Raw genomic sequence first — 21,916 nt, 5'->3', positions numbered from 1 at the left:
GAGAGCAGCATCGCACACAAATGTGAGGACGACATGTAGAACTCCTCCTCCGTGAGCTACGGGTGTACAGTAAACTGTGACATGTGACGCACTGAAGCAGTACTGTATTCCTTGTTAAGATACAGCATGAGTGGAATTTGAGCCCGCTTAGATGGGGACTTCATCAGAAAGTTTACATTTAAAATACTGACTGAAGCAACGTTTTATACGGAAGCCAATGGTGGTTCGTAAGAGCACAGGATGTGAGGAGTATAAGTGCAGACATTGTCATCATTGGCACCTTGATACATACCTGCTCCATTGGGTTAGTTGTTCTTTCTCTGCCCTCTGTCAGTCTTCCCGAAACCACGTCACATAATTTACTGTATTTTCCAAGTCATCAGTCTTGTGACTGGTCTGATGCGGCCGCACAAATTCCTGTCCTGTGCCGACCTTTTCATCTCATAGTAGCAGTTGCAACCTACGTCCTTAGTCAACTATCTGCTGGATGTATTCCAGTCTCTGTCTTCCTCTACAATTTTTGCCCTCTACAGCTCCCTCTAGCTCCATGGAATTCTTAACAGATGTCCCTTCTTATCAGTGTTTTCCACACATTACTTTCCTCGTCGATTGCGCGAAGAACCACCTCATTCCGTACCGTATCATCCCACCCAATTTTCAACATTCTCCTGTAGCACCACATCTCAGATGCTTCAGTTCCCTTCTGTTCCGTTTCTTGTGGGTCGTTTGAAAATGAATGACATTGTATTATTAATTATTATTTCTTCACAACTGTGACAAAAAGTTTATTTCTCAATAATATTTCATAAAGGCATCCTATGGTAACATCTCGATAAGGCAACCTGTGTGAACGCAAATCTGTTAATCCGACGTGGGGGTCGGGGAAGAAACTGAAAATAAAGTACGTAAGTACTGAGTGGTCGTCATGTAATGAGTTGCTAAAGGACAGAACTGCTGAGGGTAACACGCAGTATCATGGAAGAAAGTGCCTCTCACTCGTTGTGGAATTTGGAAGCAAACTCTAAGATGTAACTGTTTGACTTTCGTTACTGCCACGCTTCAGTGGCTCGGCCTCGCCATATTCTATCTGTTGGTGGCAGAAATGCTGCAACCTCACCTTCTAAGTTGACGTCATAAGGGGCGACCAGGCGGCCAGAAGAGTCAGATGAGAACTGTGTGTACCGTACGACGGACTCCGTCAATAAATCCTCGCTTTACCGCATTTTTCGTTACGAGCTAGCCCAGATTGGCTGGATTCTATTTCTTGCGATCTCCGACCACTAACATGGGGTCTCTAACAGGCAAGTCTCCATTCGTGGACAATGTTTAATTTGGTTAACCAGTGAAATTCTTCCTAACAGTCTTCCCTCAGCCAATAAGGGTGCTTCCTTTCATGACTGCCGTGCTCTCAGTCACTCTGAGGAAAGTTTCATATACAACGTCCATCGTACTTATGTCCTTAAACCGATGTATTGTGTAGGTCCTGCGCATTCAGCGACGTCCCACATTTTCTGACAGATTAGGGGCTCTCTTTTTCACCTGTCCGATAGCAACCTCCACTGTCCGCCCCAAACGTCGTGTCTATGTGCGAGCGGCGGCAGCGCTGTCTGCTGAGGTTCCTCCTCAAACAACTTGATTAAACTTTTTCGCGATTGGATGCCACAGGCAGCTTTCCCTGTTGCAGAATTCGGTCAGAGGCGCCACAAGACGTCAGAGAAGGCCGGCCCTGCCTGCCGCTTCCTACCCACTGCTTGTGGTGCCAACTCTCGAGGAGTGCACAATAATCCGTGGGACATGTAACTAACTAACGGGATACCTGGCCGTTCAGGCGCTCGGTTCATTGGCCGTGTCGCCCAGTGTGCTTGCAAATGTTTCCTTACTTCCCAATAGCTCTCAAATTCAATTTTATACTACTACAGGTAACAATCACTCGTAATTTTAAGATCAATTACTGATGCAGGTGGATGGCGCTCTCGAATTTGAATATTGTGTTTCGTAACATTTCCCCACAGTCCATCTTTCCCTACCAAACAATGCTGAGCTCGAAACGTACATTCTCAGAAATTTCTTCCTCAAACTAAGTCGTCAATTTGGTACCAGTAGATTTCTCTTCGCTAGGAATGCCCTTTTTGCCAGTGCTAGTCTACCTTTTATGTCCTCCTTGTTCCGTCCGTCGTGGCTTAATTTGCTGCCTAGATAGCAGAGTTCCTTGACTTCGTCTACTTCGTGACCACCAAGTCTGATGTTAAGTTAATGGCTGTTATCATTTCTATTACTTCTCATTTCTTTCGTCTTTCTTCGACTTGCTTTTACTCCATATTCTGTATTCATTAGACTACTCATTCCATTCAACACATCCTCTAATTATTCTTCATTTTCACTGACTATAGCAATGTCATCAGCGAATCTTAGGACTGATATACTTTTACGTTGAATTTTAATACCACTCTTGAACGTTTCGTTTATTTGCGTCATCGCTTCTTTCATGTATAAATTGAAGAATAGGAACGAAAGACTACATCCTTGTTACATCCTTTTTAATTCGAGCATTTCGTTCTTGATCTTACAATCTTATTGTTCCTTCTGGTTCTTGTACGCACTATATATTACGCATCATTCACTATAGATAGATTACTCATATATTTCTCAGAATTTCGAACGGCTTGCCCCATTAGTCACTGTCCAACGCTTTTCCCCGTTCGACAAATCCTATGAACGTGTCTTTATTTCTCTCCAGTTTTGCTTCCATTGTCAAGTAAAACGTCAGAATTACCTCCCTGGTGCCTTTACCTTTCCTGGGCAACATCTAACAGAGCCTTAATTTTCTTTTCCATTCTTCTGTATATTATTCATGACAGCAACTTTGATGCATGAGCTGTTAAGCTGATTGTGTGACAATTCTCCCACTTTTCAGTTCTTGTAATCTTTCAAATTGTTGGAGGTATGTACAGTCTATGCAACCAATTGAAGGCAGTTTGTTTGTTCCCATACGGTTTTCGCTACATTTATTTGGAAAGGAGATGTATTCGTTAGTTTCCATACTCCAGCTGCCCGATTTCTAGCGTCCTTTCACAGACATTTATCACATTGCATATAACTTGCACTTTCCATTTTGTGATCAAGATATATATGTTTTCAGTGTGTAGTGTTGCCAACTGTTGTTGTCTGTTTTTCTTTCTTTTGTTTGTGTTGTGGTTTGATTAATTTTTCCATTTGTTGTGTGTGTGTGTGTATTTCCTGTGTGTAATTGTGTAATTCTTTCCTGACAGTATGTTTTTCTTTTTTTTTAAATGTGAATATTTGTTTGTTTTTGTGTGTGTGTGTGTGTGTGTGTGTGTGTGTGTGTGTGTGTGTGTGTGTGTATTTCCTGTGTGTAATTCTTTCCTGACAATATGTTTCTTTTTTTTTTTTTTTAATATGGATATTTGTTTGTTTGTTTGGGTGTGTGTGTGTGTGTGTGTGTGTTTTGCTGTGTATAAATGTTTTTATTTTATTTTATTTATTTATTTTTGTAGTAATATATATAAATATGTGTTCATGTGTGTGTGTGTGGGTGGGTGGGGGGGGGGGGGGGGAGGGAAGGGGGAAGCAACTAGGGGAAAGAGGGAAAACAGAAAAAATTACTTTCGAATTGTGTTAATCATGTTCTTCCGCATGTCTGATGATCCATAGAAAGTCTGATACATTCTATACACCATCGTGTGTAATCGTTTTGTTGTCAGTTCCTAAATGGTTTTAGAAATTCCAATGGAATGTGATCTTTCGATTCTGCGTTATTTGATCTTAAGTCTTCCAAAAGTCTTTTAAAATCTAATTCTGGTACTGGATCCCGTGTCTCTCCCCATCGACTCCTCTTTCTTCTTCTTGCACGTAATCAGAATTCCTCCTCCTCACAGAGGTCTTCAATAAACTTTTCTAACCGATCCTGATATCCTGAACAAGGCACGGGATTAATTTAAGGATAACACGTGGAAGGGTGGCCCACCTCTATGCGTCATAATGTCATTCCCAAGCAAGTATTTTTATTTAATAACAATTCAATCATGAGTCAACTGACGGTTACCAAGATTCTTGGGAGATACATGCAAATAGTTACGATTCTTAAATTAAATTCACAAAGTATAAGTTCCTTTACATTACGCATAACATTACAAACAGCACTCAAAAAATGTCAACTGTGCAACACAATGGCGGCCAAACTACAAACAGTTAAATAAACAGACCTGCGGCGGTACTCTGTCCCCGCAACTAGATCACAGCTGTGGGGTAATACCATAACAGGACTCGAACATAAAAACCATTAAGATGCATACATGTCCACTGGTTATTCTGCTCTCATATGGACAAGATACAGCCAAGCTGCTCAAGGGCTACCCTTATGTAAAACCGAAGCAACAGAAGTGCTTCACTGATTGGGCACAAGCCTGTTCCACATAAATCACGTTAAGTACTTAATTAAACTACTGGTCCCCTAAAACGCAATTAAAATGACAATCACAATGAAACCCTCAGTTTTTTTTTTTTTTTTTTTTTTTTTAAGAAATCAAGAAACTCAGTGTTCCGTTTGCGCAGGCTTTCATCACACTCTCACAAGGGCCTTACAATAACATAATTACTGAGTCAATTACCTGCATATCCGGTGATACCCCCGCCGTGGCACGATACCAAAAGAATAACAACAAACCACTCAACTTGGGGCTGGAACTGGAGAACCGCAGAATCGCGTCTGACCTTCCAGTACTCAGACCTCTTGCGACGACGGGGAAGCCGCCGAAGCAGGAGGAAAATGCGTCCCTGCCCCGGAGCAGCGACGCAGAAACGCGCCAACTGCTGCCGACATACACCGAACAACAACAAACAGCAAAACATGTCTGATGAAAATTAGCGTGCATAGTAATACTGAAACGGGCAATCGATAGTTCAACTATTAGAACTTCAGTATGGAGGGGCCCGCTCATAACATCGCAAGTTTACCTCACCAGCCATAACAAGAAGCAATGCACGAGGTCATTTAAAAGAATAATTACATAATAACTCAAGCAAGATTTAAAAAATCAGGGTATACCTTTACTGGGGTCTCTCAGGGGCTAACAGATGCTGTAATTGGTATAGGCACCAAATGGCAGACGGCCGGTTACATCTATAACCCGAAGTGATTCACAACACGGAGCAAGAGAGTGTGCAAATACAAGCACGCACATGCACATGACCCACAAATACGTACCTTTACGCTGAGCACACACAACTTCAGTTACAGGCCAAATCCTACAACTCGCCCCAGGAAGGGCCATGAGGTCTACAACAGACAGAAATTACAATCAGCACTATTAAATACTCAATAATAACAAACCATGATTTCAAATACAAGGTAACATTACAAAATACTAGTTTGGCACATACATAAACCTCCAGATTGAGACACACAGTGCCAAAGGGGTCAGCGAAAGGCATAAGAAACTGGATTCCTGGCCACCTCACACTTACTAAACAGTCTCATAGATAATTTCAAACAAATATCAAGGAGGCCAATAGCTTCAGAACTGCAGAACCCTTGGATAATACTGCCCTGCTGCTCGTGGCTGCTAACAGGTTGTTCACTACATCTCGGCGTAGTTAGCACTCCACAGTGGACTGGTGCACGTCGTAACCAGTTGCACGCGACGAGAGCCGCTCCTTGTCCACTAAAGCCGCCGGTAGCAACCGTCAACGCTGCAGGAAAACTCGGGCCCCCACAGCCCAGTGGCGAACGGTGTTAACTTGCTGCACGCCAAGTAGTCAGGCTCGCCCGTCCATCTGCGTGTCCGACACGCCACGCACCGCCACACCGCTCCACAGGGAACAGCAACCCCTCCCTCATTCCTTGTCCCAGGCCCATATTCTCCTGCAATCCTTTGTTCTACCCCTTCCCGTATAGCTGCATTCTCATCCTCCACGACTATTAGATTTTCGTCTCCCTTTACGTTCTGAATTACCCGATCAATATCCTCATGTACTTTCTCTATCTCTTCCACCTTCTGCTTGCGACGTCGGCAAGTATACCTGCACTATTGTTGTCGGTGTTAGGTTGCTGTCGCTTCCGATGAGAACAACCCTATCACTGAACTGTTCACACTAACGCTCTCTAAAACCTTCCTACTGATAACGAATCCTACTCTCGTTATACCACTCTCTGTTGCTGTTGATATCACGATAATAATTTACTACTTGGTGTTTTCTGCACCATCGTAACAGCACCACTAACAAGGGACACGCTGGAGCTCGAAAGTTCGGAACCGCACGAAACCATGCTTATACTAAAACTCGATCGTAAAAACTACAGTGGTCTGTGTGACTTCCATACAAAACTTCGCACTTACCTGCTAGCACCATCACAGCGTATGTCGTAGCTGCACTAACAAATGCTCGAGTTGCGTGAATGATATAGCTACGTTACAAATGTGTCTTCACTACAGCCGATATAATAGTCTCGAGTGAATTTAGTAGCTGCATAGGAGTACGCATTTTAGATAATTCTCATTTATTGTTCCGTCTCAGTTGTACACTTTTCTTAATTCGATTATCGCAGTTCGATTGTGCAAGGTCGTACAGATCTACAATTCAGTATTGGTATCTGCAAATACGAACACTAGATGCGTCTAAAATGGTTGACGTAGGCAATTTCATAGCTTCAGTTTCTTTTATCGACAGTTTTAAGGCTGAATATGGCATTTCGTACAGACATATTACTACATTTGTCACTCATAAGGACGTAGAAGACGAGACTAGTATATGTCAGCACGCACAACGGTTTGTGGAAAAAGTGAACTGGTTTTGATAAAGCTGGGTGTGGCGATAAAGAATGTGTGTAACAGTGACCAGAGTTAATTCAATGTCTTCATCACCAACACTGCCTCACAGAAGAGAGAAAACTACAGCTAGTGTGCTGAAGTCTGTACATAGTTCTATCCACAGCTACACAACTGATGCGGCTTCATCAATGACAGGTCGACTAGCAAACAGGTTGTACATCTGTTTTCAACAGGCACAAGACACTTTCCGCCCAAATATTTTAAACAAACTTGAAACAATCTACCCACGGAACGTTCACGTGGAGGCAAGCAAAAATGGAAAAATGATTAAAGAACGCATGAAACGTTTTCCAACTTCAGTCCTTGGAGAACAAGTGGAAAAGAGACTCTTGCTGTGTGCTTCCTGGTCAGGTCACACAGATCGTACCCTTCTCGATGTTACCCTTCTCAACGCAAGTTTTGCAAATAAAGATGTTATGCCGAAGACAATGCCACCGAAAACAACAAAATATTGCCTACTTCTCGATGTTTACTTCTTCCGGTAATATAAGCTCTGTATCAGGACTGCTAATTCTGTAAGGCTACAATGTGCCACACCGCAAGTGAAGATACGTGATTTACGTGATTGTTATTTCATCATCAGACTTCACTCTGTGATTTACAAACAATTTTGTGGACTGAAGTATACGTCTATGTTGTGTTAGGTTGCTGTCGCTTCTGATGAGACCAACCCTATCACTAAACTGTTCACAGTAACGCTCTCTAAAACCTTCCTACTGATAACGAATCCTACCTGATGAAAGACAGGTTATGACATTGACATACCCATGCATCATTTGAAAATGTAATTAGTGTGGCTTTTGATATTGGACTGCTTAAAGCGAAAGTGATTTTGAATGTAAAACAGTGGCTTTAACGAGAGGTGCACTATGTTCTTTTCCACTTTATTTTAACCACTTAATCGGAAACACGAAACTGCGCTATGAGGATTAATATAAGCACTGACAGGTGCGTAGGATATGTGTGTTTTCCGTTATTATAATTATTTTAAGCAGGGGGTTTTTGGCACTGTTGAATGAAAATGTAATGATGTACTGACGTCATTGAATTACATATAGTTTCCCTCCAATGGTATTAATATCTTTTTCCTTTTTTTCTCTGTATTAAAATGGCACTTGTGGCGGAAAGCAACCTTTTGCTTGGAAATGACACATACCACTGTTTTCTCATGATCGAGTGTTATTCTAGGCATGGTTTCGTACGGCCTCGAGCGTTCGAGGTCAATGGTGTCCCTTGTAATTGGACTACGCCTGCCAGTATAGACTAACCATTTTGCGTCCATACTTGCACACTTCAACACCCCACCTGCTGCCTATGGGAAGATAAGGAACTATGTTTTATTTTTGCCACATGTATTTGGAGATACTAATTAATCTGAAAATATATTACTCTTAATAGCTACAATTATCAGCGTGCTAGTAAATTAAATAATGTTCAGTACACTGTCCATAGTCACCTAACTCACTAAAGCGCTATATATTCATAATTATCTAGCATAGAGCTTGTTTGCGGGCCCATATTTACTGGAACAACTTGCTTCTATTATCATTCACTGATCAGCCAGAACATTATGACCAACGACCTGCTGTCGATATAAACCTGTCCAGGCGATAGCAGCATCATCTGGCGAGGTATGACTGCCAGTCAGACACAAATACATTGCATTTAGTATAACATAAGCGTGCTGTCCGCTTGTAGAACGGGGAAGACTTGCGATCTATCTGAGTTTGACCGAGAACAGACTGTGATGGGCCGTAGGCTTAGCACGAGCATTTTGGAAACTGAACGACTTGTCGGGTGTTCGAGGAGTGCTGTGGTGAGCGTCTTCAGCACCTGGGGACACCGGGGTGGAAACACGTCCAGGTGACGTGAGGCTGGGCGACCACCGCTCATTGAAGACGTCGGACGTCGCAGGCTGGGCAGACTGGGGAACGAGTCAGATTAGAAGATACATACATACACACGCGAATAGTGCTAATAGTGTTACTGAACTTTTTACTTCTACACATGCAACTACATTTAGAGGTACAAATTCTCTTTTTTTTTTTTTTTTTTTTTTTTTTTTTTTTTTTTTTTTTTTTTTAACCAGTTCTGAAACAGAAACTCGTCCATGGAGTAGAAGTAGTTGTCCAAAAGAAATGATTTGAAGCTAGATTTAAAACTTGATCTGCTACCTGCCAGACACTTTATGTTGTTGGGCAAATGATCAAAGATTTATGTTGCTGAATAATGTACTCCTTTTTGAGCAACTGACAGCTTCGATAACGGATAGGAAAGGTCATTTTTTCCTCTAGTGTTTTACGTATGAACATCACTGTTCTTCGCGAATTGAGATGGATTATTTATAACGAATTTCATTAGCGAATATATGTACTCTGATGGTTAAACATGACAGGGGGGCGAACTGCAGCGGAACTAACACCAGACTTTGCTGCGCATAATACAAGTGTGTTTAAACAGATAGTGCACCGAACACTCCTAACGATGGGACTCGGCAGCAGACAACCCACGCGTGTGCCAGTGTTAACACCACGACATCGGCAGCTACTGCTGAGATGCACACGTCACCATCCTCCCTGGATGCGTTGCATAGTCTGATGACTTCCGACACCTTCTTCGTCTTGCCGTGGAAGGGCGCGAATCTGTCGTCTTCCAGGACAGCGGCTCCTTGACACCTGTACTACGAGACGGATACAAGCTGGCGGCTCAGTGGCGAGTTCCCACTGACGTATTGCGCCCCCAACTCGCCAGATCTGAACCCGGCTGAACACATCCGGGATGAGATTTAACGTGGTGTGACAGCTGATCGTCGCTAGGTTACTCGTGTGTGCAGGTGTGGTGGTACGTCCCTCCGGCGACCTACCGAGGCCACATTGTTTCCAGGTCACGACGCGTCGCCGCTGTTATCCGTGCCAAAGGTGGGCGTACCGGGTACTAAGTTGGTGGTCCCAGTGTTCTGGCTGGTCAGTGCGTGTTTTAACCCTGGAGACTGCGTCCTTGCTGCTGATATTCGATTATAGAAAGTGAGTTGATGAGAACACCACGTACACAGACGAAAGGCAGCATCGGGACAAACTTCCCTCTTTGTAACAGCGGTAGTGTCGTGTTTTTATATTTATTGACGGAAATACATCCTTTTAAAATCATCATTTGATTTATAATCAAAGTGCATTTTAATTTTTGCCTAAACGATTGACTGCTGGTGATCCCTGCAGGACATGACGGCTGACTGGCTCACGCTATGTGCGTCCCTGGCCGTCGTCGGTGCGCTGGCGCTCTTCCTCTGGTGGCGCCGTCACAGCCAGCACTTTGCCCGCCTCGGGGTGCCGTCCGTGCCGCCGCTGCCCCTCGTGGGCAACATGCTGGACGTGGTGCTCTACAGGAAGTCCTTCACCGACATCGTCCAAGACCTGTACCAGAAGCTCGACCCGTTTCCGTACGGTGGCATCTTCTCCTTCACGATCCCGGCAGTCATGGTCAGAGACCCCGAACTGATCCGATCTGTCACCGTCAAGGATTTCGACCACTTCACCGACCACATGGACTTCTTTACGACTGACAAGGCCAATCCCCTGCTAACGAGAATGCTTTTCGCTTTGAAAGGTAATACGCTCACATACCCTATTAACCATTAAAACAGCAATATCAAATAGCAAATAAGAAAACTTTCCGTGTTGTATGTTTACCATATAGTAGGAACAATAGATGATTACATTTTAAAATTTTGCACATGGTTGATGCAGCAACCGTAGGATAAAATATTTGTGAAGAAATAATAAATCCCTTCACTATGGCTTCAAAGTTTATGAAAATATCTTCTTCAGGAGAAAAAGAGTGACTAAACCGGTTAACACTGAATACATGTTAAGTTATACATACTACACTAATGACTCGTTGCGAATACAAATGTTATTCAGCCTTATTGTGTTGGATGTAGTAGAGGAGGTACGTTGTATAGCTGAACGGTGTCAGTAAAATATAAAATTCAACAATATTAAAAACTTGCGCAACATGGTGCTCGTCATTGAACAGTACTTCAACAACGTACAGCTAATGCACTAGCTTCATTTACGTAACGCTTGGGCTAAGGAAAGCTTCTGGCTAGAAACGGCACTCTGACATTACAGGCGAGGAGAGTTTGCAGTAGTGGATGACCTTTATTACACTAAACTAGTTTAATACATTAAAAATTAAAATTATGGCATTTGAGACCATATCATGTTTGGCTACGTACTTACGTAAAATTTACAACATGACAAATAATTAATAAGTTACCATCAAGGAAAGTTCTTGTGGTAAAATCTAAGCATATATACTGTAAGATATCATAAATAATAAACAATACAATAAGAAGATGAAGGGGAGGGGAGAAAAGGAGGAAGGGGAAAAAGGGGTGGGGGGAACAAATCAAAGGGGTAGGCAGCAAAAACCAGTGGGAGAAAAAGGAGGCTGCAAAGAGGGGGGAGGGGGAACGAAGATGACAAAACAGTATATAATTAAAAAATATACATATCTGAACATCAAAACTTCAAGGAATACATTAACAGCGTAACAAAGAATAAGCAGAACACCAGCATTAAAAGACGAGGAAAATTACATATACATAGTCATCCGGAATATCGAGCAATCTCTCTGGTATGTTAATGAGATTAGGACTCTGAAAATATCCACAAAATTCCTGTCGTTCAATTACACCTATTCATTTGAAACTGACCCGTCTTTGTGAGCAAAATATTTAATAATTTCCCGTTCTTCTAACAGGTCAAGCCTGTGACCTGTACTTTCTTTTATACAAAAGTTCTAAGTCTTCTAGTCACCATGATGTCCATTGGAAAAGAAGCTGATGGGTTCAGCACAGGTGGGACTGTGCACATTTGCCCCACCGTTATTTAGCAGGTCCTTTTCATATCTAACTTTGAAGGGCCTCGCTGTCTGGTGTATGTGATGATTAAATTTGTAGGTGATCTGAAAGAACATAGGAAGCAAAATATCACAGAGCAACCTCCGGCAGCTAAAAAGGGCTCAAACCCAGCTAGCTTTGAGCCGGACTGTTCAGATAATAGATTCCATGCTGCTTCATCTCGATGCCAGAGTTCATCAGTTGTAGAGGCTGGTGAATGGCGACATGCCAGTCTCTCGGCTAGTGGCTGAAAGATCTAGAGAAAGCTGTGCCCAGGGCAACAGCAGAAAATCCTCTGTAGCAATGTAGTTCAGAACAACAATATCTTATTGGAAGGCAACGTCACGGAGATCTCAATAGTAGGACTCATGTCACCAGCCTCTAAAAGTCGAAAATGTATCACATGCTCTCCAAATTACTGTTTGCATGAACCAGAGGTGACCACATTGTATACTGTGTCATCATGCCAACGTATTGAGCCGAAGTGACGATGTCGACAGAAACATGACAGTGTTCGATTTCTTGGGAGCCTACACACACAGACATGACCGCCGTGACGCTGCACGCAGAACTGGGACTTTTCTAAAGACGACGCAGGGCCACTTTGGTGTCAAGAGTTGTTGCTGGTCGCACCACTGTAGACGCTCCCCTCTCTCCTCTCAACAGCGATCGCGACGCTGGTACTCCATGGTGCTCCAGACTACCTCGGACTGTCAGTGTGCATACTTGACTAGCTACAGCCAAGCCCATTTCCTGACCAAGGAAATGTGATGTGGCTGTGCGATACTGCATGTCCAAGCGATCAATATATCTGTCAACCCAAGCACTGGACGTGTGGAGCTTTCAAGAACCAGCATGGGGTTGAGTACGATCCTCTTGAACCCATCGATTCCCTACTCACACGACAGTGGTGAGGTCCCGATCAACGAGAGCATCAATATCACTGAATGATAAACCACACTCTCGGCAGACCACGATCACGTTGCTAGGAGAGGATACACTGCTAAGTGAACATCATGCTATGATACTACCAACAGCCTTCATAACAGATTCTCACTGTTGGCAGTGTCACCTGATGTTCACTGAATGAAACTTGTGTTGACCATACCCTAGGACGCTGGAGGGGGAATATTCCTTACTGCTTATGTTGCCCGGGTTACTCATAGAAAGTTTTCCCTTTGAGTTATTGTTTATTGAACATTGTACGAAACGTTAATTGGCCATCAATTCTGCAGGTTCAAAAATGGTTCAAATGGCTCTGAGCACTATGCGGCTTAACTTCTGAGGTCATCAGTCGCCTAGAACTTAGAACTGATTAAACCTAACTAACCAAGGACATCACACACATCCATGCCCGAGGCAGGATTCGAACCTGCGACCGTAGCGGTCGCTCGGCTCCAGACTGTAGCGCCTAGAACCGCACAGCCACTCCGGCCGGCCAATTTTGCAGGATTCTCGTCCTTTGAAACAAGAAAAATGAAACTTTTAATATGCGTTCAACAACCCGCACTCTCCTCCACTAATTAGGTTTCCAAGATACAGAAAAATTTTCTGTGTAAGATTTTTTGTTTCCAATGTCTGAAACAATGCAAGTCTATGTTCTTGTTAGCTGGAATTCTTGATAATTTCCGCAATCAGTTTATTTTCAGAGGAAGTGATTGTTGATGACATTCGGCTGTATTTATCTTGTATATTTCCAGTAAGTTGCTTCAATTCACTACTGTTCACATCGAGACTCAGCAATGTTTAAAAGAATACGTGAACCATCTTTGGAAAGATTTTTGAATGATATTTTAGATGAAAATTCTAACTCAGGGAATGAAAGTGAAAGATGGTGTTACGGAGTATGATTCAGATCGGGAAAGTAATGTGGACATTAGAGATGATGAAGACGATGAAGGTAATGCAGCGTAAAGTAGTGACCATCGGCATGTAACTGTGACCAAGTCTGAAAGAAGATATGTAATCACACAGCTCAGAATAAAGTGTATAATTACACAGTCCAGAATACCTAGGAAGTCTCTTGCTAATATACACTAATAAAAAGAAGGTTTTGCATCACCTCGGTTCCGAGAGTTCCGGAAACTGTACAGAAAATTGGAATAGAGATCAACATAAAAATCATTTCCGCCCTTTTTATTGCTCATGAAAACCACACATTGCATGTTGTACCACCATACAACGAGACCTTCAGAGGTGGTGTTCCAGATTGCTGTACACACCGCTACCTCTAATACCCAGTAGCGCGTCCTCTTGCATTGATGCATGCCTGTATTCGTCGTAGCATACTACCCACAAGTTCATCAAGGCACTGTTGGGCCAGATTGTCCCACCCCTCAAAGGCGATTCGGCGTAGATCCCTCAGATTGGTTGGTGGGTCACATTGTCCATAAACAGCCCTTTTCAATCTATCCAAGGCTCATGTCTGGAGAACATGCTCGCTACATTAGTCGAACGATGTCATTATCCTGAAGAAAGTCATTCTGAAGATGTGCACGTTGGGGGCGCGAATTGTCGTCCATGAAGACGAATGCCTCGCCAATATGCTGCCGATGTGGTTGCACTATCGGTCGGAGGATGCCATTCATGTATCATACAGCCGTTACGGCGTCTTCCATGATCACCAGCGGCGTACGTCGGCCCCACATAATGCCACCCCAAAACAGCAGGTAACCTCCACCTTGCTGCACTCGCTGGACAGTGTGCCTAAGGCGTTCAACCTGACCGGGTTGCTTCCAGACACGCCTCCGACGATTGTCTGGTTGAAGGCACATGCGACACTCATCAGTGAAAAAGAACATGATGCCAATCCTGAGCGGTCCATTCGGCTTGTTGTTGAGCCCATCTGTACCGCGCTACATGGTGTCGTGGTTGCAAAGATGGACCACGCCAGGGACGTCGAGAGTGAAGTTGTGCATCATGCAGCGTATTGCGCACAGTTTGAGTCGTTAACACGACGTCCTGTGACTGCACGAAAAGCATTATTTATTATGGTGGCGTTGCTTTCAGGGTTCCTTCGAGCCATAATCCGTAGGTAGCGGTTATCTACTGCAGTAGTAGCCCTTGGGCGGCCTGAGCGAGACATGTCATCGACAGTTCCTGTCTCTCTGTATCTCCTCCACGTCCGAACAACATCGCTTTGGTTCACTCCGAGACGCCCGGACACTTCCCTTGTTGAGACCCCTTCGTGGCGTAAAGTAACAATACGGACGTGATCTAACCGCGGTATTGAGCGTTTAGGCGTAATTGAACTACAGACAACACGAGACGTGGTACCTCATTCCTGGTGGAATGACTGGAACTGATCAGCCGTCGAATCCCTTCCGTCTAACAGGCGCTGCTCATGCATGGTTGTTTATATCTTTGGGCAGGTTTAATGACATCTCTGAACAGTCAAAGGGACTGTGTGATACAATATCCACAGTCAACGTCTATCTTTAGGAGTTCTGGGAATCGGGGTTATGCAAAACTTTTTTTGATGTATGTGGCAAGGGAGGAGCTTGGAGTAACTTTTGGTGTTCTCTTGGAAACGCCTTGGCGTTTACACGTAACATGCTGAATGTTATACTAAAACATTCAAATGAAGAGGTAGTTAGGCAGAGTGTCACTTCTACTAATGAGAAACAATTGTACTTGTTTATAGGAATACTGATACAAAGGGTGCAAATAAGGACAATTCAGTCACTTTACACTATCTCCGATCAAACCCAATGTATCGGCCTGTTTACAGGGATATTATGCCAAGATAACGTTTCAAGAAACTTATTAGAATCATTAGGTTTCATGACAAAACTACCCACCAGCAAAGCAAGCAAGCGACAAGTTCATAGTAAACCATTTCCAACGAAGTGAACGATAGGTTTCCACTACTGTATAAACCAGGAGTGCACCCCAGCATTGATGAGACGCTCGGCTTGTTTACAGGACGTTAATCCCTCTGAGAACGAGGAGAGTCCGGGCAAGTGTGGCATCACTGTACGCGTGATGTCAGACGCAATAGACAGACACGTCACTAATATGGAACGCTATGCAGTTAAAGTACAAAGTTTGTCCGAGAAAGAACGATTTTCAGCAGCTGTCGTTAAACGTCTGGCAGTGTCTGTGAAAAATACTGGTCGAAATGTTACTACAGATCGATACTACACATCGGTGGATTTGACGGAAGAGCTACAGCAAGGCTATAAAAATTTACTACAGCAGGAACTCTGCACTCAGACAGGAAGCAAATTCCAGGTACAATGAAGAACGCATCAAATCGAGATCTATATTCATCAATGTTATTGTTCAAGACCTAACAACTGGTAGTCCACCAGTTATTTTGGTATCCTACAGAATAAAAACAAAACCTAGTTAAAATTGCTGATATTATCAACAGCGCGCCAAGATTAAAGCACTGAAGGAGGAAAGAGGTACAAAACCCACGTAAATTCATATTACAATTCCACGAAAGGTGGAACTGATGCCATTGATCAAATGGCTCTTGTGTACGCCTGCGAGAGGAGAACAAAGATATGGCCTCTATCAATGTTTTACTCTCTCATCGATATCTTTGCTATCAGTGCAAACCACAAACTTCACCCAGCAATATCCAAGATGGAACGAGAAGACTCATAGCAATCAGAAACTTTTCCTTCAACGTGCTAGGTTGGAACCAGTGTATCGACAGGTAGCAGGAACAAGTATTCCGGTCAGAGTTGCCAGAGGAGGAGGTCATGTGAGCGTGAGCTGTGTTTACTTCTACGAATGAATACGTTGTGTGTGCGTGTGCGTTTCCTTTTCTGCAGAAGGCTTCGGCAGAAAGCTAATGTTGTGTCTTTTCGTTGTGCCTGTCTGCGACTCGTCCTGTCACCTTTATGGTAAACAGCAACTGTCTTTTCCTTACAGGGTTCATATTCCAATCTGGAGTTCCCATTGCTTCATTTTGACAATGTAAGCAGGTTTTTAAACAAATCGTCCAGTCAGTGGAAAGTATTCCACAAAATAAAATCGAAGAAACGACAACACCTGGAGATCAGCCTCCTGTAGGGAAAGGCCTGTAGCCTTTTTGTGCGTAACAAGCTAAAACAAACAAGAAGACATACAACATTATGACTCGGTCCACAATACTGTTTTGGTTTTCACCAAAACAGTATTGTGGACCGAGTCATAATCACGTATGTAACACACATTCAGAAAGAATTGTGAAGTGTGTCTCCTGTCACGAAGCTGAGGAGTAGTTTGTGTAATATATCAGCACAGTCATTTGTATTTTCTATTGCAACTTGCCAATTTTTATTGACTCGCCTAGCATCCACAGCTATTAACAATATTTATAAGTTACTGCCTTAGTTATAATACATAAACCTCTTGAAAGTTATAATTTTTTATCAGCAGATTATTTTAATGCCAGAGAGTTCACCGACACCCCGCGCCCCCTTCGGCATCCGTTACAGACGCAAAAAAGCCTGGGCGTTGTAATCTCCTCCCTCCTCCCTTCTTCCATCTATTGTATGCATTAAACAATTTTCTCACATTTTGGTATATCATACAGTACTTTGATTTTTCACATTAACAAAGTCGAAATTTCATTGTTCCCGCCTATTATACAAAAATACGTCCGATCATACCCTGCGGAAATAACAATATTTCAAAGGGTTTACAATTTTTCTTAACAAATGAATTCCTACTAGTTTTCGTTACATTATTAATTTCGATTATTATTTCATAAATAAATCCAGAAATAAACATAGTTAACAGTACAGGATTGTGTAATTAATAACAGAAATTTTAAGCGTGCAAATAGTTCTTAACTTCAAATGTTTCTAAAAACAATTAACTGTACATTCAGAACTAGTACTTATCGATTATAAAAGCGAAACTAAAATATTTTATAAAGTAATTCCTTTTCATAAATCTTAGCTTGAAACATAACATACTGTGTATAAAATTGTATGAAAGTTTTCAGAAAAGCAACTGAGATAATATTGAATTCTGCAAAGTTTGAAAAATAATATTGGTACCGACAACTACTATTGCGGAAAAGTAATGCTAGAGGAGGATGTTCCGTCACAGCGTCGTAGAGTTACCACAAGTTTTGTGGTTCTCTTTTAATATTAAAGTGAATCATCTGTGTAGCACAAGATGATCAAGATTATAACGTTCTGGGTTCTGTTAGTCAACAGTTTTCGAGGTAATCGTATATTTGTGGAGATACTCCACACGGCGGTGTCACACCTACTTCTACTCTGGATCGTAGCTACTAGTCGAAAAAATTGACAAGGTAGTGTAGTGACGGACGTATTTCGGAAATCACTGCTCCTAGTTGCTCAGTGTCGTTATTTCGCCTTAATAAAAACAGATCAACAATAACACAGAAGTAACTCGCAGTTTAAACTCGCAACATTTTCGGTTCACAACTCCACAGTCGTATTTCAGCCAATGCTCCAAATCTTCATACTGCGCCACGAGCTGTATTGTTGAAAGGGGCATGAACAAATTCCATGCTTTCCACAAAATAATCTGAAAGTCCGCTTGCGGTGGTTTATACCCGTTACTTACAGCATTTAGTTTCTCATGTTGTAATGTGAACTGAAGATCCGGAATATTGCGAAGGAATGTGACGTTGCCAGCTAGGACGTGGGCGGCAGTACAAGGACGTAGCGTCGTCGTCAAAGCGGGAGGAGGCGTCAAAGGGGTCCGGACCCTCCCCCCCTCCCCTGCGCCTTAATGAAATTACACACTGTCTCGTTATTATTAATTGGTATTTTCTGCTACAAGTTATTTTAATTTATTTTATGTTTAATTTAACAAATTGTAATACGTTTCGAGCACGTTCTGCCCATCTCCAGGCTTGTAAGTATACAGAAAATTGTTACTTGAAAACAAATTGTCTTAAATTTAATTAACATAGCACACATTGTTTACTGGTCGCTGCTGGAGTGGCTGTTGGGGTAACTGGAGGGAAAGGGGGCAATGGTTCGCGAGAAACTGGTGTCCAGTGATGTTTTATGCTGGTACAGAGCTGTCTGTCTGCACCACAGCCGGTATTTGATGCGAAGAATCTTGCATCAGTTATTACGTTGCGAAAATCGTATGATACACTTTTTTACCTGACAGTTCTTCATTTATGATTTTTGGGGTATTAGAGCTTTGTTCTGCATCCTTAGTACATTGGCGGAGTTGTTTGTAACATTACGATATTGTATTATTTATTTCGTCGCCGTTTTTTGACATAATTCAGTGCACAAAATTTTCTACATTCATTTAAACACAGTACGCTTAATACAATACGGCTGTCGTGCAGCGTGTGAATGAGTAGGCCTATCGATTATCGTATTTTTCAGCGATATTCACGATGCTGGTAATGATTTGTTTCGCATTTACACATCTTAAATCTATTGCGTTGAAACTGGCTTAAGACTGCTGAAGAATTTCGAGTTTTTGAATTCGCTTAACTCATTAAGAATACTACCTCCGTGTTTTGTATTAATAGCGTAAACTTTCATTTCGTGCAAAATTTCAAGACTAATTCAATTTTTAAAGGGTGGCCTGTGTCCTTAATGTGTATTGCTACTTCCGATTTATTACAATTACCTAGACTGTATCAGTCTATATGTTCTTTAAATAGAGTTCTGCAATTTCTGCGTGTTTGCTCTGTATAATATTTGTTGCGTTGGCTGCAGGTAATTTTGTAGATGCCAAGTGAATCAAGATCTGTATCTGGCGGTTTTATGTTGTGAGTAAGCTTCACACTTAGGTTGTTGTTGGTGCTTGAGCTAATTTTTTACATCTGTGTACTGGAGCAGCCTAGCTAATTTGTCAGCCATTATACCAAGATAAGGCGTTTTTACATATTTAAGTGCTGGGGTGCTGTCGCTTTTGAGTGTACGTTATGTTGTTCGTTCAATTAATTTTTTATCTCTTGTGACGTCCTATTAATGGGTGTAGGAGCATATCTAATGCATATTTCAGTACATTTTGTGGTTTCTATATATTGGTGGTGTTCTGTGTGTCGAACAGGAAATTTCTGGGCTCCGTATAGCATTGACCTACATGCAGTTCTTTTGTGAGAGGTGGGGCGTGTAGAGGAGTTTGGTATAGTGTTTTCTATACCAACAGGCTTTCTGTAAATACTGGAAGGCAACTTTTAGTTCTTTTTTGATATTTTCATATCAAGAAAAGATATGATGTTTTTTTCATGCTCAAGGATAAACTAGATATTTTTAAGCACGCTATTGAACTTATTAACAAGGATTTTTACGTCATGATCTGTACTATCAAATCCACGTACCTATTATGAGATTTAACTTAAATTGTGATGCTACGTTTCAGTCTCAATATTTTATTCACTATATGGTTGATAATATTTCTGCTATCAGGTCACTAAGAACGCGTCGCATTGCTAGCCCTAGTTCATGCCTGTAAAACTGGAAAGTTGTGGTAAGTTCTTAAGGGGCCAAACCGCTGAGGTCATCGGTCCCTAAGCTTACGCACTACTTAATCTAACTTGAACTAACTGACGCTAAGGACAGCACACACACACACACACACACCCATGTCCGAGGGAGGACTCGAACCTCCGACGGGGGGAGCAACGCGAACCGTGACAAGGCTCCCTAGACCGCGCGGCTACATCGCGCGGACATGCTTGTAAATTTTGTTGTTGAAAGAGGAGTAGTTATGTGAGAGTGCTAAATTAAGTTTCTCAAAAAAAGAAGTTCTTTTGCGTTGTTTCAGCTGTTTTCTCTACTGGTGTACTGCTGTTGCCGTGCTCCGCAATTGAAAGATGTTTTGATTTTCGGTCATACAACGAGCGATAGTCAACAGGCCGTCAGTAGGTTTAAGCTACCGATAGCACTACCAACTGCCACCCATTCCTAATTTAGCCATGACCAACCATTGTACATTTTTGGGTTTATTTGAGCTCAGCCGTTGGTTTGATAATCAGTTCAATTCTTACTTGCAGTTGAGTTCAAGTTAAGTGCTGTCGTTTCTGTGCTGTCTGCCTTTGTGATACTGTCTAATTATAGATAGGTTTGTTACAAGGAAGAAGAGGAAAACCGATTTTGACGGTAAGTTAAAAATATGTATGCACTACTGTAATAGCCTAATTACCTACCTATAGCAGCTGGAATCGTAATTTGGAGACTAGTAGAACTTTGGGTTTGTCGTATTTCAGTATTTCAGCAGGTTGCGGAGCGGTAAACTTCATTGAAAATAACATTAAATTAAAATCAGTCCATAAAATCACTCTTGGATTGGCCTGTGTGGTCCAAAAATCGCGTTGATCAACAAAAATAACGCCCAAACGACGACGTCTCCACTCCTTCAAAAATTTTGCTCAAAATTTTATCATTGGTAGCTCAAATGCCAAACTATCGCCTATCTGGTCACCTAGGCAGTACTCAATAATGAAAAGCGCTTACGATACGGAAATATGGGGAGGTGTTTGTGAAGAGTAGAACGGGTCTGTGATGACTGCACAATCCATAGTTCGTTCGTTTCTAAAAGATTTTTCCAGCAGGATGCTTGAACTCGCTCTAACAAACTACCCACTCCATCCCCTTCCTCCCCTCTTCGCTTTTAAGTAAATCTTGCACAGCATTTAATAAATAAAAGCATAAGCGTCCCTTATTGACATTGTAACTGTGCAGCTAAATTTATTGCAACATTACGCTAAATCTTTTCTGGATATGATTCAAGCCGGTAAGTACTTTAGTATGAAGTAGGGAGCCCTCTGTACATTCAATCTGTCATCAAATACGTTATTTTTAATCGATGTTGAGCTGTTCTTCCGACCTATGTTAAAGTAAACAATTTTTTTTAAATGAAAGTTCCATGTACAACACGTTTCTGCAGGGAAGGAGTGGCACGACATGAGGACTACTCTGAGCCCAGCCTTCACCTCTATGAAGATGAAAAACATGTTCGTACTTATATCAGAGATTGGGCAGCAGATGGTCCGGCACCTAACGAAAGAAATGGCAGAGCTGAGAAGTGAGTGTCTACACGTTGTATTTAGTGCAATTGCATGTGTCATATTAAACTGTTGACTCTTCTGTTACTAGTGCAGTGTCGCTGACTAAGTCAGACAGCAACACTGCCCTTAGTAGCAAAACAAGACTGTTATCCTGTTGCAATAATGTGCAGTGTTTATGTTATTGTCGTCACTTTATTGTCCTACATTTGT

At 42.2% G+C, this 21,916-nt stretch overlaps 1 protein-coding gene across 1 annotated transcript in view; it reads left to right on the top strand.

The window, feature by feature from the left end:
• LOC124594879 (cytochrome P450 9e2-like) overlaps positions 1 to 21,916 on the top strand; it is an 86,965-nt gene that overhangs the window by 17,687 nt on the left and 47,362 nt on the right. Inside the window, exons 2-3 of the mRNA XM_047133351.1 lie at positions 10,064 to 10,451; positions 21,586 to 21,723. Coding sequence (XP_046989307.1) covers positions 10,067 to 10,451; positions 21,586 to 21,723 — 523 coding nt within the window. The 5' untranslated portion in view covers positions 10,064 to 10,066. The remainder of the gene's footprint in view (positions 1 to 10,063; positions 10,452 to 21,585; positions 21,724 to 21,916) is intronic.

This window comes from Schistocerca americana, chromosome 2 (assembly GCF_021461395.2).
Source record: "Schistocerca americana isolate TAMUIC-IGC-003095 chromosome 2, iqSchAmer2.1, whole genome shotgun sequence".
Taxonomy (NCBI): Eukaryota; Metazoa; Arthropoda; class Insecta; order Orthoptera; family Acrididae; genus Schistocerca; species Schistocerca americana.
The sequence above is the reverse complement of the archived record's forward strand: the minus strand, read 5'-3'. Positions and strand labels throughout refer to the sequence as shown.